The sequence below is a fragment of the Oncorhynchus mykiss genome, chromosome 25 (genome assembly GCF_057628025.1).
Source record: "Oncorhynchus mykiss isolate SJ-2025 chromosome 25, ASM5762802v1, whole genome shotgun sequence".
Taxonomy (NCBI): domain Eukaryota; kingdom Metazoa; phylum Chordata; class Actinopteri; order Salmoniformes; family Salmonidae; genus Oncorhynchus; species Oncorhynchus mykiss.
The window spans coordinates 18239441-18257351 of NC_143046.1; the positions used below are offsets into that span (position 1 = coordinate 18239441).

Sequence of the window (17911 nt, forward strand, 5' to 3'; positions counted from 1 at the left end):
AACAGTTGAAACTGGAGCAGCAGCACGGCCAGGTGGACTGGGGACAGCAAGGAGTCATCATGCCAGGAAGTCCTGAGGCATGGTCCTAGGGCTCAGGTCCTCCGAGAGAGAGAAAGAAAGAGAGAATTAGAGAGCATACTTAAATTCACACAGGATAAGACAGGAGAAGTACTCCAGATATAACAAACTGACCCTAGCCCCCCGACACATAAACTACTGCAGCATAAATACTGGAGGCTAAGACAGGAGGGGTCAGGAGACACTGTGGCCCCATCCGATGATACCCCCGGACAGGGCCAAACAGGAAGGCTATAACCCCACCCACTTTGCCAAAGCACAGCCCCCACACCACTAGAGGGATATCTTCAACCACCAACTTACCATCCTGAGACAAGGTTGAGTATAGCCCACAAAGATCTCCGCCACGGCACAACCCAAGGGGGTCTTCCCAGACAGGAAGATCACATCAGTGACTCAACCCACTCAAGTGAGGCACCCCTCATAGGGACGGCAAAAAAGAGCACCAGTAAGCCAGTGACTCAGCCCCTGTAATAGGGTTAGAGGCAGAGAATCCCAGTGGAAAGAGGGGAACCGGCCAGGCAGAGACAGCAAGGGCGGTTCGTTGCTCCAGAGCCTTTTCGTTCACCTTCACACTCCTGGACCAGACTACACTCAATCATATGACCCACTGAAGAGATGAGTCTTCAGTAAAGACTTAAAGGTTGAGACCGAGTTTGCGTCTCTCACATGGGTAGGCAGACCATTCCATAAAAATGGAGCTCTATAGGAAAAAGCCCTGCCTCCAGCTGTTTGCTTAGAAATTCTAGGGACAATTAGGAGGCCTGCGTCTTGTGACCGTAGCGTACGTGTAGGTATGTACGGCAGGACCAAATCAGAGAGATAGGTAGGAGCAAGCCCATGTAATGCTTTGTAGGTTAGCAGTAAAACCTTGAAATCAGCCCTTGCCTTGACAAGAAGCCAGTGTAGGGAGGCTAGCACTGGAGTAATATGATCCATTTTTTTTGTTCTAGTCAGGATTCTAGCAGCCGTATTTAGCACTAACTGAAGTTTATTTAGTGCTTTATCCGGGTAGCTGGAAAGTAGAGCATTGCAGTAGTCTAACCTAGAAGTAACAGAAGCATGGATTAATTTTTCTGCATAATTTTTGGACAGAAAGTTTCTGATTTTTTAATGTTACGTAGATGGAAAAAAGCTGTCCTTGAAACAGTCTTGATATGTTTGTCAAAAGAGAGATTAGGGTCCAGAGTAACGCCGAGGTCCTTCACAGTTTTATTTGAGACGACTGTACAACCATTACGATTAATTGTCAGATTCAACAGAATATCTCTTTGTTTCTTGGGACCTAGAACAAGCATCTGTGTTTTGTCCGAGTTTAAAAATAGAAAGTTTGCAGCCATCCACTTCCTTTTGTCTGAAACACAGGCTTCTAGCGAGGGCAATTTTGGGGCTTCACCATGTTTCATTGAAATGTACAGCTGTGTGTCATCCGCATAGCAGTGAAAGTTAACATTATGTTTTCGAATGACATCCCCAAGAGGTAAAATATATAGTGAAAACAATATTGGTCCTAAAACGGAACCTTGAGGAACACCGAAATTTACAGTTGATTTGAGGACAAACCATTTGAGGACAAACCATTCACAGAGACAAACTGATATCTTTCCGACAGATAAGATCTAAACCAGGCCAGAACTTGTCCGTGTAGACCAATTTGGGTTTCCAATCTCTCCAATAGAATGTGGTGATCGATGGTATCAAAAGCAGCACTAAAGTCTAGGAGCACGAGGACAGATGAAGAGCCTCGGTCTGATGCCATTAAAATGTCATTTACCACCTTCACAAGTGCAGTCTCAGTGCTATGATAGGGTCTAAAACCAGACTGAAGCATTTCGTATACATTTTTTGTCTTGAGGAAGTTGCTGCGCAACAGCCTTTTCTAAAATGTTTGGAGGAATGGAAGATTCGATATAGGCCGATAGTTTTTAAATATTTTCTGGGTCAAGGTTAGGCTTTTTCAAGAGAGGCTTTATTACTGCCACTTTTAGTGAGTTTGGTACACATCCGGTGGATAGAGAGCCGTTTATTATGTTCAACATAGGAGGGCCAAGCACAGGAAGCAGCTCTTTCAGTAGTTTAGTTGGAATAGAGTCCAGGATGCAGCTTGAGGCCATGATTATTTTCATCATTGAGTCAAGAGATACAGTACTAAAACACTTGAGTGTCTCTTTTGATTCTAGGTCCTGGCAGAGTTGTGCAGACTCAGGACAACTGAGCTTTGAAGGAATACCAGATTTAAAGAGGAGTCTGTAATTTGCTATCTAATAATCATGATCTTTTCCTCAAAGAAGTTCATGAATGTATGTATGTTTAGAATCCATTGAAGAGCTTGAACGATTCATTGACGAGAGATACTTACGAACTCAAAGAAACGCTGGTTTCGGAGGATTCAAGCATTGTCAAGGACAACCAACCCAATCTACAAAACAAAACAAAACCAGGTTGGCCAATAGGTATCAACGATGGAACCAAACCATCCTCTAGTAAGAGTGGGGAGAGGTTTACTGATATGGATGTTGACTTGTTAAAATCCACTAATGAAAGGCTTGCCAAACTTGATATCTTGGATATATTACGAGAGGACATCAATGCATTATGTGCCAGTCTTGAATTCAGCCAATGTCAGATTGATGATCTAAGGAAATAGAACACTGCGCTGAAAGGTACTGTAGACTCTATTCATAGCAAGGTGGAGGTGGTGCAAAGGGAGAACAAACAACTTAAAGAATCATTGCTTGATGTACAGTGTCGATCAATGCGGAACAATCTAATATTCTCAGGGATACCGGTGTCAACTCAACTAAAACTGCCCACCGATGTTGTGCGCAATGCCACTTTCTCCAGAGTCCATAGAATAGGTAAGGCCTCTGGAAATAGGCCCCGGGATATTATTGCATGTTTTGATAAATTTAAGCAAAAGGAAATGACGAAGAACATGGGGAGAGAACTCAGAAACACTGATTTTGGAATGAATGATCACTTCCCCACCGAGATCAATGAAAGGAGAAAAAAAACTATATCCCATCATGAAGGAAAAGCGTTGCCTGAATCAACGAGTCTCCATGGTGATGGATAAACTTTATATCAACGGGCAACTGTATCAGGACTCTAGAGTAACTCCCTGGTTATTTTAATTTAATGTTTAAAACTGAGTTTGTGTGTTGTAGTGTATCATGACAACTTCAACTATAAGAAATCATGCTATATTGATCTCCACTTGATAAGGAAAGGGCTGCATATAGCTCAGGTTAATGTATGTAGCCTTCCTAACAAAATACATGAGGTTTTTAACTTGGTCAACATAAATAATATTCATATTTTGGCTTTGACCGAAACGCATTTAGATGCATCTGTAAATGATGGGCAAATGAACATTCAAGGATATAGTCTACTGAGAAGGGACAGGGACAGGAACAGGAATGGTGGGGTGTTGCACTGTATATTCAGAATCATATACCTTTTAAGAGGAGGGATGACCTTAATGTAGGTCAAGTAGAAGCACTATGGGCTCAAGTACATCTACCTCACCAGGCACCCACATTGGTAGGATGTGTGTATAGACCTCCTAGCTCTAAGGTGTCCTATCTGGATGACTTATGTACTGGGTTTGACCAGGCCACAGATACCAACAGAGATGTTTTTATCTTGGGGGATTTTAATATACATTGGAAGGATCACAATAATTCGAATAGAACTAAATTGATGAGATATGCCAAGAACTGTGGTTTGAAACAAATGGTTAATGATACTACTAGATCTTCAATTAAGTTGGGTCATCGTTCAGACACATGCATTGATCTGATTTTCTGTAATATACCATTGCAATGCTTAAAAGCCAGATCAATGCCAGTGGGCTGGACAGACCATAATATTGTGACCATAACCATGAACACCAAGGTTCCAAAGAAACCCCCGAGGATTGTGGTCAAAAGAAATGTTAAAACATTTAATCATGAGTTATTTCTAAATGATTTGGCTGCTGTACCCTGGGAGCTGATTTATCTAGAGGATGATTTAAATCACACTACAGAATGTTTTATTGATTTGCTCACTGAGGTAATGGACTATCATGCCCCTATAAGAAAAAGAACAGTTGGTGCCCGTCCATCTCCATGGATTGATGATGAACTGGGTGAAGCCTTTTCTCAAAGAAATATGGCAAAAGTCTTAGCAGCCAAGTCAAAATGAGAAATTGATGAACAGAATTATAGAACATTACGTAATTATGCAGTTAAATTGAATCGAAGGGAAAAAAAGTTATTTTACAACAATGCTTTTACTGATTGTAAAAATGACTGTAAAAAGGTATGGAACACAGTTAAGGGCTTACTTGGTACATCTATCTCATCATGCCCATCTAGTGTGGAGGTTGACGGGAGAATAATAACAAAACCAGTTGATATTGCCAATCATTTTGCAGATTTTTTTACACAGAAAATTAAATTACTAAGCAACAATGTAGACATAAATTCTTCCAAACAAGCTATTGTCCAATGGATTGATGATCATATTATGAGCAATAAGATCTGCTCTTTTAGTCTACAAACAAACGGTGTCAGTGGAGGAGGTGTTAAACCTATTGAAGTAATTACCTGATGGTAAATCTACAGGTTATGGTCTTATGGACAATTTTTTGCTTCGCTGTGCTGCTCCCCAGATTGCAGCTCCACTGAGATACATATTTAATTGGTCACTGGAAAAGGGGATGTTTGCAAATGTATGGAAGCATGTGAAACTGTGTCCTATTCCAAAAGACTGCAAAGAACCCATTACTCCTGCCAATAGTCGACCAATTAGTCTACTCCCTACACTCAGTAAGATATTGGAGGGTATTGTGAGTAGACAAATGTGGGAGTATATGGAAAAGAATCATCTGATTACAGCCAATCAGCATGCTTATCGCAAAAACCATTCCACTACCACTGCATTGGTTGACATGACTGACCAGTGGCTCAATGCTATGGATAATGGCAGGTTTGTAGGTGTACTATTTTTAGATTTCAGTGCAGCATTTGATTTAGTGGATCATGAAATTATTTTGACAAAATTAATGCATTATGGTTTTAAGGAGGTAGCATTGAATTGGGTACAGTCATATCTAACTGACAGGAAACAGTCCACCTATGTCAATGGTTCATTTTCTTCCCCTCATGTGTTAAACTGTGGAATACCGCAGGGCAGCTGCCTTGGGCCACTTCTCTACTTAATAAACACCAACGACCTTCCCTATGCCTTGGTTGAAACTCAAGCTACTATATTTGCAGATGATACTACAATTTATGCAGCAAGACAATCGGTTCAACAGGTACAGCAAGCTTTGCAAGAAGATTTGGAGATTATCAGGAAATGGGTTTGCCAAAACAAACTTGCTTTAAACACCAAGAAAACCAAAGTTATGTTGGTCTGTTCAACTAGGAAAAGGCCAAAACAGCATGGGATACAATATGGGAGGAGTACAAATTGAAGAAGTGGCAGAAACCAAACTACTGGGAGTGCAGCTAGACAACTGCTTATCAGGGTCGTCTCAAATAACTCATCTATGTAAAAAAAAATATTAAAACAGCATGCATAATCAGAAGGATAGCTAAATATTTACCATTGTAAATCCTTCAGCAAATAACACAGGCATTGGTTGAGAGTCAAGTGAACTATTGTTCGGTGGTCTGGGGAAATGCATCATCTAGTGAAGTTAGGAGGCTGCAGAATGCACAGAATATAGCAGCAAGGATTGTTTTAAGGTGGAGATATGGTTCTTCTGTTGCAGTCATGCGCAGTGTTCTTGGTTGGTCATCAATCGACAAGATAATTGAAAAAAACATGCTTATCTTATTTGATAATATACATCATTTAAAACGGCCAAGTTCTATTCACAACGGTATTCAGTTGGTAAGAGACAGACATTCCGTAAATACTAGGAATAGATTGGTAAGAGACAGACATTCAGTAAATACTAGGAATAGATTGGTTAAGAGACAGACATTCAGTAAATACTAGGAATAGATTGGTTAAGAGACAGACATTCAGTAAATACTAGGAATAGATTGGTTAAGAGACAGACATTCAGTAAATACTAGGAATAGATTGGTTAAGAGACAGACATTCAGTAAATACTAGGAATAGATTGGTTAAGAGACAGACATTCAGTAAATACTAGGAATAGATTGGTTAAGAGACAGACATTCAGTAAATACTAGGAATAGATTGGTTAAGAGACAGACATTCAGTAAATACTAGGAATAGATTGGTTAAGAGACAGACATTCCGTAAATACTAGGAATAGATTGGTTAAGAGACAGACATTCAGTAAATACTAGGAATATATTGGTTAAGAGACAGACATTCAGTAAATACTAGGAATAGATTGGTTAAGAGACAGACATTCAGTAAATACTAGGAATAGATTGGTTAAGAGACAGACATTCAGTAAATACTAGGAATAGATTGGTTAAGAGACAGACATTCAGTAAATACTAGGAATAGATTGGTTAAGAGACAGACATTCAGTAAATACTAGGAATAGATTGGTTAAGAGACAGACATTCAGTAAATACTAGGAATAGATTGGTTAAGAGACAGACATTCAGTAAATACTAGGAATAGAGATTGGTTAAGAGACAGACATTCAGTAAATACTAGGAATAGATTGGTTAAGAGACAGACATTCAGTAAATACTAGGAATAGATTGGTTAAGAGACAGACATTCAGTAAATACTAGGAATAGATTGGTTAAGAGACAGACATTCAGTAAATACTAGGAATATATTGGTTAAGAGACAGACATTCAGTAAATACTAGGAATAGATTGGTTAAGAGACAGACATTCAGTAAATACTAGGAATATATTGGTTAAGAGACAGACATTCAGTAAATACTAGGAATATATTGGTTAAGAGACAGACATTCAGTAAATACTAGGAATATATTGGTTAAGAGACAGACATTCAGTAAATACTAGGAATATATTGGTTAAGAGACAGACATTCAGTAAATACTAGGAATAGATTGGTTAAGAGACAGACATTCAGTAAATACTAGGAATAGATTGGTTAAGAGACAGACATTCAGTAAATACTAGGAATAGATTGTCCACCATCTATGTGTTATCCAGACAGAAAAAAGAAATGGGCAAAAGAACATTTCGATTTAGAGCAATAAAGAAATGGAATAAATTAACTGAGCAAACTAGAAACCTCTCAATACATAAGTTTAAACATTATTTAAAAACAATTTAAATATAGTATATAGAAATGTTGTGGGACTATAGTAGATGAAAAATCAATATATATATATATTTTTTTATATATATATATTTTTTTAGATTGAGTATTTATTGGGTCATTATGCTAAATGTAGGATTGTTCTTATTTTCCTCAATTAAGTTGGAAAAATAGGATGATCGAGCAGCAGTAAGGGCTCTTCGATACTGCACGGTACTGTCTTTCCAAGCTAGTCGGAAGACTTCAAGTTTGGTGTGGCGCCATTTCCATTCCAATGTTCTGGGAACTTGCTTCAGAGCTCGGATATTTTCTGTATACCAGGGAGCTAGTTTCTTATGAGAAATGTTTTTAGTTTTTAGGGGTGCAACAGCATCTAGGGTATTGTGCAAGGTTTAATTGAGTTCCTCAGTTAGGTGGTTAACTGATTTTTGTCCTCTGACGTCCTTGGGTAGGCAGAGGGAGTCTGGAAGGGCATCAAGGAATCTTTGTGTTGTCTGTGAATTTATAGCACAACTTTTGATGCTCCTGAGCTGAGCTGACTATACTGACTGTGCTAGTGGCAGAATCCACTAAGATGGCAGGCTGGCTAACAGCCTGCTGCCTGGCCTGCACCCTACATCATTGTGGAGCTAGAGGAGTTAGAGCCCTGTCTATGTTTGTTGATAAGATGAGAGCACCCCTCCAGCTAGGATGTAGTATGTCACTCCTCAGCAGGCCAGGCTTGGTCCTGTTTGTGTTGTGGGTGAGTCCCAGAAAGAGGGCCAATTATCTACAAATTCTATCTTTTGGGAGGGGCAGAAAACAGTTTTCAACCAGCGATGGAGTTGTGAGACTCTGCTGTAGAGCTCATCACTCCCCCTAACTGGGAGGGGGCCAGAGACAATTACTCCATGCCGAGACATCTTTCTAGCTGATTTATACGCTGAAGCTATGTTGCACTTGGTGACCTCTGACCGTTTCATCCTAACATCGTTGGTGCCAACGTGGATAACAATATCTCCTTACTCTCTACACTCGCCAGTTTTAGCTTTAGCCAGCACCATCTTCAGATTAGCCTTAACGTCGGAAGCCCTGCCCCCTGGTAAACAGTGTATGATCGCTGGATGATTCGTTTTAAGTCTAATACTGCGGGTAATGGAGTCGCCAATGACTAGGGTTTTCAATTTGTCAGAGCTAATGGTTGGAAGCTTCGGCGTCTCAGACCCAGTAACGGGAGGAGTAGAGACAAGAGAAGGCTCGGCCTCAGACTCCGACTTGCTGCTTAATGGGAAAAACCGGTTGAAAGTTTCTGTCGGCTGGATGAGCGACACCGGTTGAGCATTCCTACAGCATTTCCCTCCAGAAACCATGAGAAAGTGGCTGGTCATGGCTGGTCATGGCTCACATCAACACAATTATCCCAGAAACCGTAGACTCACTCCAATTTGCATACCGTACCAACAGATCCACAGATGATGCAATCTCTTATGCACTGCCCTTTCACACCTGGACAAAAGGAACACCTATGTGAGAATGCTATTCATTGACTACAGCTCAGTGTTCAACACCATAGTGACCTCAAAGCTCATCACTAAGCTAAGGACCCTGGGACTGAACATCTCCCTCTGCAACTGGTTCCTGGACTTCCTGACGGGCCGCCCCCAGGTGGTGAGGGTAGGTAACAACACATCTTCCACCCTGATCCTCTACACGGGGGCCCTTCAGGGGTGCGTGCTCAGTCCCCTCCTGTACTCCCTGTTCACTCATAACTGCACGGCCAGGCACGACTCCAACACCATCATTAAGTTTTCTGATGACAAAAAGTGGTAGGCCTGATTACCGTCAGTGATGAGACAGCCTATAGGGAGGAGGTCAGAAACCTGACCGTGTGGTGCAAGGACGACAACCGCTCCCTCAACGTGATCAAGACAAAGGAGATGATTGTGGACTACCGGAAAAGGAGGACAAGCACGCCCCCATTCTCGTCAACGGGACTGTATTGGAGCAGGTTGAGAGCTTCAAGTTCCTTGGTGTCCACATCCACCAACAAACTAACATGGTCCAAGCACACCAGACAGTCGTGAAGAGGGCACGACAAAACCTATTCCCCCTCAGGAGACTGAAAAGATTTGGCATGGGTCCTCAGATCCTCAAAGGGTTTTACAGCTGCACCATCGAAAGCATCCTGACGGGTTGCATCACTGCCTGGTGTGGCAACTGCTCGGCCTCTGACAGCGAGGCACTACAGAGGGTAGTGGGTACGGCCCAGTACATCACCGGGCCAAGCTTCCTGCCATCCAGGACCTCTAATACAGGCGGTGTCAGAGGAAGGCCCTAGAAATTGTCAAAGACTCCAGCCACCCTAGTCATAGACTGTTCTCTCTGCTACTGCACAGCAAGCGGTACCGGAGCAAAAAGTCTAGGTCCAATAGGCTTCTAAACAGCTTCTACCCCCAAGCCATAAGACTCCTGAACAGCTAATCAAATTGTTACCCAGACTATTTGCACCCCCCCCCCCTTCTACGCTGCTGCTTCTCTGTTATTATCTATGCAGTCACTTTAATATCTCTACCTACATGTGTATATTACCTTAATTACCTCGACACTGGTACACATTGACTCTGTACCAGTACCCCCTGTATATAGCCTCCACATTGACTCTGTACCAGTGCCCCCTGTATATAGCCTCCACATTGACTCTGTACCAGTACCCTCTGTATATAGCCTCCACATTGACTCTGTACCAGTGCCCCCTGTATATAGCCTCCACATTGACTCTGTACCAGTGCCCCCTGTATATAGCCTCCACATTGACTCTGTACCAGTGCCCCCTGTATATAGCCTCCACATTGACTCTGTACCAGTGCCCCCTGTATATAGCCTCCACATTGACTCTGTACCTGTGCCCCCTGTATATAGCCTCCACATTGACTCTGTACCAGTGCCCCCTGTATATAGTCTCCACATTGACTCTGTACCAGTGCCCCCTGTATATAGTCTCCACATTGACTCTGTACCGTAACACCCTGTATATAGCCTCCACATTGACTCTGTACCGGTACCCCCTGTATATAGCCTCCACATTGACTCTGTACCAGTGCCCCCTGTATATAGCCTCCACATTGACTCTGTACCAGTGCCCCCTGTATATAGCCTCCACATTGACTCTGTACCAGTACCCCCTGTATATAGCCTCCACATTGACTCTGTACCAGTGCCCCCTGTATATAGCCTCCACATTGACTCTATACCAGTGCCCCCTGTATATAGCCTCCACATTGACTCTGTACCAGTGCCCCCTGTATATAGCCTCCACATTGACTCTGTACCAGTACCCCCTGTATATAGCCTCCACATTGACTCTGTACCAGTGCCCCCTGTATATAGCCTCCACATTGACTCTATACCAGTGCCCCCTGTATATAACCTCCACATTGACTCTGTACCAGTGCCCCCTGTATATAGTCTCCACATTGACTCTGTACCAGTACCCCCTGTATATAGCCTCCACATTGACTCTGTACCAGTACCCCCTGTATATAGCCTCCACATTGACTCTGTACCAGTGCCCCCTGTATATAGCCTCCACATTGACTCTGTACCGGTACCCCCTGTATATAGCCTCCACATTGACTCTGTACCAGTGCCCCCTGTATATAGCCTCCACATTGACTCTATACCAGTGCCCCCTGTATATAACCTCCACATTGACTCTGTACCAGTGCCCCCTGTATATAGTCTCCACATTGACTCTGTACCAGTGCCCCCTGTATATAGCCTCCACATTGACTCTGTACCAGTGCCCCCTGTATATAGCCTCCACATTGACTCTGTACCAGTACCCCCTGTATATAGCCTCCACATTGACTCTGTACCAGTGCCCCCTGTATATAGCCTCCACATTGACTCTGTACCAGTGCCCCCTGTATATAGTCTCCACATTGACTCTGTACCAGTACCCCCTGTATATAACCTCCACATTGACTCTGTACCAGTGCCCCCTGTATATAGTCTCCACATTGACTCTGTACCAGTGCCCCCTGTATATAGCCTCCACATTGACTCTGTACCAGTGCCCCCTGTATATAGTCTCCACATTGACTCTGTACCAGTGCCCCCTGTATATAGCCTCCACATTGACTCTGTACCAGTGCCCCCTGTATATAGTCTCCACATTGACTCTGTACCAGTACCCCCTGTATATAACCTCCACATTGACTCTGTACCAGTGCCCCCTGTATATAGCCTCCACATTGACTCTGTACCTGTGCCCCCTGTATATAGTCTCCACATTGACTCTGTACCAGTACCCCCTGTATATAACCTCCACATTGACTCTGTACCGTAACACCCTGTATATAGCCTCCACATTGACTCTGTACCGTAACACCCTGTATATAGCCACGCTAGTGTTATTTACTGCTGCTCTTTAATTATTATTTTTTATTAAAACTGCATTGTTGGTGAAGGGCTTGTAAAGTAAGCATTTCACTGTATGGTCGGGCGGCAGGTATCCTAGTGGTTAGAGCATTGGACCAGTAACAGAAAGGTTGCTGGATCAAATCCCCGAGCTGACAAGGTAAAAAATCTGTTTTTCTGCCCCTGAACAATGCAGTTAACCCACTGTTCCTCGGTAGGCCGTCATTGTCAATAAGAATTTGTTCTTAACTGACTTGCCAAGTTAAATTTAAAATACGTTTACACTTGTTGTATTCGGCACATATGATAAATAAAATTTAGTTGACCAGAGCAGCACTACCAGGGCAGAAATATGACGGTGTCACATTGAAAGTCACTGAGCTCTTCAGGAAGGCCGTTCTGCCAATGTTTGTCTATGGAGATTGTATGGCTGTGTGCTTGATTTTATGCAATGGGTGAGGCAGAAATAGCCAAATCCACTAATTTGAAGGGGTGTCCACATACTTTCATATATATATATAAAAACTGTAGTGGATGTGCAAGAGATTACATGCATTTAGTTACCTTTGACCAATAAATGCATCAAAAGAACATGCAGCCTGACATTGATAAAATCTCAGTATGATTTTATTAAGTTAAAAACAGGGAGTTAATCTTAACCAAAATGTAAAATGAAGAAAAAAACACATTGCCTCAAATAAATGTACCATTAGTCTCTACTTAGTGTTCATAGTATCATTAGCATTTCTGGAACACTGCCTTACTCTGCTTTCGATGCTGCACCCTTCAGGCTTGACGTTTGTGACTCCGACTGTAATAACTCTTTATTGCATACAGAATAAACTCAAAAGCCTAATTTCAAACTCCAGGAGATCAGGGGTGTAATCATTTAAACAAGTGTTTCAATTGGACAATTTCAGATTAGTCCCTCCTCGCTTAATTTGCTCCCATTTAAGAAACGTTTTGCAACAGATCGGCATAATGAATGGTCATGAATTTAACTGAAGTGAAGGCTTTTTACTCCATAAAACAAATCTCATATCTGCAGATAAAATATGAAATAAATAGTTCCAGACAGCTGCTCATGATAGACATATGTGTGGCAAACAAAACAGAAAACATTCTATTATGCCCCTTGTCCAACAAAGGGGAAAATTTCCCCCATGCTGTTAGGAAGAGGTAGGGGATGAGGTGTCAAATCCTTACAACTCCTAAGCAATAACAATTATATACAAACAAATATGCCTGAAAACTGAGGGGTTGGTTGGCACAGTCAGGAGTTAAATATGGTAACCACATTTATGGAAAGATGCAAATTTGTACAGCATATTAATATATGTACAAAGACAAATTAAAAGTGGGAGAAATTACTTTTCCCTCCATCTAACCAATAAGCTCATCTGCACAGAAATAAAGACATGTGGGCAGAGAAGGCCAGTCTCAGTGCAAATGCTCCAGCTTGCGAAGCCGCAGGGGGTTGGGCAGGGCCTGTGGGTTCGGGACAGCGGAAGCCTCTTGGTCAGGGGAGCGGAAGAGCACCCTACCCCGATGATTGAACATGTAGAAAGATGGGTGGTTCCTCAATGTGTCAAATGTCCTGAAAAATGGGAAGAGGGCATTGAGTCAAGTTTAAACTATACTCATGTTTTCAGTGACATGGGTCAATAACAACATAAGGCTATCCATATAGGAAAGTCCATGACTAATATGAAATGGTGGCTTACTTGTTTTTCAGCTCTGAGGAGGCATCCATTTCTTTGAACTCTCCCGCAATGTGGACTATACCATAAATGGTCAGAACAAACGCTAACAAAGTCTGTAAGACAATCTGCAAAACAAAATGAAAACAATATGGCAAACGGAGCAATGAATACAATAGATAAACATCAAATAATATAATAAATAATGTAACTAGCTACAACAGTATTAAATAACTTACATCTACTGGTAGGGTTTCATTTTCTTTTTCTGTCAGACGCATGTAGGATCGATCTGGTGGTAGAAGAGAATAACATTTATCACACTGGAAGCAATGTGGCTACAGTTAAGACCAAAAACAAGTTGGTAGCCTAGTTCCATCCATAACAGAGGTATATTCACTCCGCCGTTTGTGGCTAAACGTTTCTTAAACGGAAGCAAACGAAACGGGGAAACCTCTATCTGAATTTGTCCAATTTTTATTTGCAAAACGGAACTGTGGACTAATGATTACACCCCAGATTTTACAATCTAATTTGCATAACTGTTAGATAGTACTTGGACTTGGGGAGCATAGCTTCCTTGTTTTCATTTTAACGAAGGCTTAGTTAGTAAATTAAAAATATATATATTTTATGCTAACATTGTACTAACATATCGCGTTGGCAAGCAGACATTGACTGATCTACAAACAATGACTATTTATTTATGATACAAGGTGATTTGTAGATCAGTCAGCAGTCGCCTGCACTATCGGCTGCAATGTCGAAAAAGCCCATTGTTAGCTACTGTAGCTGCTTGCAGTGACAATAATATGATATACTAAGTAGTTAACTAACTAAATAGCTAGTTAGTAGTTAGACATGTCTGGCCATATTAACTAATTTCCATTGCTTGCTAAACTGTTTTGGTTGATGTGGAATGGAAATTAGCTAGCTAGCTCGCGCTACTTAACAGGCCGCAGTTCACTGCATGGCTGATATCTATGTGGATTTTGATCTAAAGAGCAAAATAAAAACCCAGATATGATAATCTTCTTTGTTGATATCGCACTTACGTTGAGCGGCTGAGAAAGCTGCATGAGCCAAGGCAAATAGACCAACACATACAACACCTTTCCAAAAAGACGAAGCCATCTTCATGAGGAAAGAAAGGAAATGAACAGTGTCGCTACAAAATGTCGTAAGCGATGAAGATGAACCCGGAAGTGGGATATTGATCATTTCTTCTTCTTCTGGGGATTTTTTAAAATGTCGGATGGCAACCAACTTTAAGGTCCTTTACCGCAACCAACTGGACTGGAGTGTAAGACCAGAGACGGAAGGTCTAAAAACCTACCCAATGTTCTCAATATTCTAATCTCACGAAGGAAATGAAATCCATAATTAAATACTACATCCCCTGATCATTTCCCCAAAGTAGTCAAATGCCTTCTTCTTAATTGGCTAATTTCTCCCAAATCATAGGAAAACCCACCCAGTTGACTTCTTTAAAATGGTGGAAGCCTTCAATGGCAATGTCCATGCTAAAACGAGTCCTCTATCTTTCTCTAACAACAGGCACAACTCAGATATAAAGTTGTTTTTATTTGCCCGAAATGCCACCTGCGTTTACTTATATCAGTGCATTCCTAACAACCTTATTATTTGACAAAATAAGCCTCACATAGAAAATAAGCAATTCCATTTTTAGTTGACCAAATCGACAATTTCTCAATGACCTCCATTCAAAAATCCTTCACATCGTGGGTTTATTTTCGTGGAAAGATTTTGGGTGGAGTAAAACCTTTACCCTTCGCCTCTTCCTCTCTGATCTCGTGGATTAAGAGATTAACAGCCTTTTTAGTCCATAGTCCATCGAATTATGCTACCCTTCATATCAGCTTTGCTTCCTTTACAGTTTTCAAACAAGGACTTCTATTCTAAAGTTTCTTTACATTTTTTTTACCTGGAAGTAGTTACTTTAATCTTTTTTTCTCCAAAAATGGGTTGTTCCACCGCTAAACCCAATTACAAAGAAGAATAAGAAGAAGGGATGCTTGCCCAAAAAAGTGATGTTAGGATATATAAATTATCCTGTACAAACTTTTTTGCCGAATACATTACATTGTTAGAGGTGTCAAGCTTATGTGCTTGTGGCAGCAGTGTGTAGGAGGGAGATTCCTATGTGTGAGAAGTGTGCAGAAGACAAAGGAATGTGTAGCATGGGGAAAGTAGTGGTATATGCTAGTTGTAGGGGTGGGGTGCCCATGGAGCTGGGGATCAACCTGCGAGAGAGGCAGGTTGAGGTTTCCAGGGTTAGAGTAGTGCAGAAGTTGTCTTATGCTGAGACAGTGAAGAAAGTAGAGGAAGATGGTTCAAGGGGAGGGATCCTGAGAAGAGTGGTGTGAGCAGTAGACCTGTACCAGTACAGAAGGATAGTGATATATGCTTCAGAAAGATTGGATTTTTAGCATTTATAGCAATGGTTACTGTACTGCAGGGATGGTACGTAAGTCGCAGAAAATTGAGGTTGTGGCGGCAGCTGCAGAGAGGTATTTGGGTGTATGAGACTTGACTTCAGAAGAGTGGTGGTGTCCCGTCCTTTCCGGCTTTTGGCCTGAGGCAGGACTATATATATGTAAATAGTGGAGTAGGGTGGTGAGTTTTTAGTGCGTGTACTGTTAGATGGTAAGGTATTTGTTTATTTATTTTTATTTTCAAGCAAGTATAAAGGAGTTATACTCCTGTCTAGTAGGTGGCGGTAATGCAAAATGTATTGGATGCCAATCGCCGCTAAATCTCATCGAAGAAGAAGGGTTGTTCCTGAGCTAGCCACGCACGATATTCTGTTTCTGCTAGATATAGGGAACTGCTTTTGTTTCAGTTTAAAATAAACAAAGGCTTGATAAGAAACACCGTAGACATGGCAGAGGCGATTCAGAAGAAATTACAATCGGAGCTAGAAAAATACCAGCAGATGCAAAAAGGTATGTAGCTAACGTTAGCTCGCTAACTAGCTAACGTAAGCTGTAGCTGTAATGTTACATGCATGGTACATCTCTGCTGGCATGGTCATTTATTGTTACCTCAGCAGCTAGCTAGAAATTGACCCCTGTCTGGTTATACTGTAACAGCTAGCTATTAGGTCAAGTAACAAGTAACTTGCAAAATGTGCATTATTCTTGAAATCTAACGTTAGACAACTGCCCCTTTACTACCTGATCTTCCATACCCATTTAAAGCGTATCTTTATTTAAAAAAAATGTTGTTTCATAATATTCAGGCAAGTTAACTGGTTAACACCTTGAACCTGCTTTGTAGTATACCCCTCTGATCTTCCATCCCATAGGATCGGTCTTAGGATCTTACGATAGGTCGTCGTAAGATCAATAGTTTGTACAGTTGGCTACACCCTATACAGCATAGTATTACCATAGACATGACCATAGAAATGGATATTAGCTATGTTCTATTTACATCACTCAGTATCACTGGTCCTCTTGTACCCAAAGTTGTTATTGTTTACATGTGCATGTCAAGACCCACACTGATTTGCTAACGTTGCTTTTATTCCCTTTAGATGTTAGTAAGAGCATGTCAGCCAGGCAGAAACTGGAGGCTCAGGTGACAGAGAATAATATAGTCAAAGAGGTGAGTACATGTCTCTATCCTTTCACAATGGATGTTCAGTAATTATTCATTAATCCCAGTTCATATTCTGTTGCTGATTACACTTCCTTTCCGTCTTTCAGGAGTTGGACTTGTTGGACACCCAGAACACAGTTTACAAGCTTATAGGTCCAGTTCTGGTGAAGCAAGACTTGGAGGAAGCCAAAGCCACAGTGGCAAAGAGGCTAGAATACATAAATGGGGAGATGTGAGTCTGAAAGATAATGTTTATTCATTTTAATAACTCCACAAGGTGTCCGAAATAACAACTGCTTATTGCCTAAAGTATTTAATCCAGAAGTGTAACTCATATTTCTGTCTGTTTTGGGCTGTAGTCAAAGATATGAGACTCTACTAAAGGACATGGAGAAGAAGTCTGATCAGCATCGTGAGGTCCTGTCTAGTCTGCAGCAAGAGTACCAGAGGGCTCAGGGCCTGGCTGTGGGCAAGGTCTGACCAACAGATTGCATGGATGCACACACATACAGGGAGAAAGAAAAGCACTGAATCCAGCCGCAGAGCTTTACTACTCACCCAACAATGTCGCCATGAATCCAATTACTTATTGTCCTTTGTACTTATTGTATGCAGCTGCTTGTTAGTGTGACTTCTGTTGCTGTTATTATAATAAATACATTGCTTTTCTTTTTGTGATTAAATGCTTTGTCCATCTTTTTCCTGGTCACTAGTGAAATACAGTGCAGTGTCTAGACATTATTTGGAACATATATATGTATTGGAGCTGGGGCACGGTGGGGAAGATGGCCACAGACCGACAGAAGTGATTACTTTGTTGGTGCCCCATGAGCCAGCCAGTGTGACTGGGATGAGTGAGTAAAATATGTATTGCTATCAGGGCCATGGGGGAT

General features: G+C 41.5%; 2 protein-coding genes across 3 annotated transcripts; one reads left to right on the forward strand and one right to left on the reverse strand.

Moving 5' to 3' along the window:
• Positions 1-12303: 12303 nt before the first annotated feature.
• mmgt1 (membrane magnesium transporter 1) lies at positions 12304-14607 on the reverse strand. The gene is made up of 4 exons (XM_021583478.3): positions 14450-14607; positions 13634-13686; positions 13419-13522; positions 12304-13291 (listed from the first exon to the last, which is right to left on the reverse strand). Exons 1-4 carry the CDS (start codon positions 14532-14534, stop codon positions 13135-13137), a joined length of 399 nt encoding a protein of 132 aa, XP_021439153.1. The 5' UTR covers positions 14535-14607; the 3' UTR covers positions 12304-13134.
• A 1111-nt stretch (positions 14608-15718) lies between these two features.
• Positions 15719-17701, forward strand: pfdn6 (prefoldin subunit 6). Of its 2 annotated transcripts, none has more exons than XM_036969546.2 (4): positions 15719-16360; positions 16954-17024; positions 17126-17250; positions 17378-17701. In XM_036969546.2, exons 1-4 carry the CDS (start codon positions 16297-16299, stop codon positions 17496-17498), a joined length of 381 nt encoding a protein of 126 aa, XP_036825441.1. In that variant the 5' UTR covers positions 15719-16296; the 3' UTR covers positions 17499-17701.
• Positions 17702-17911: the final 210 nt, after the last annotated feature.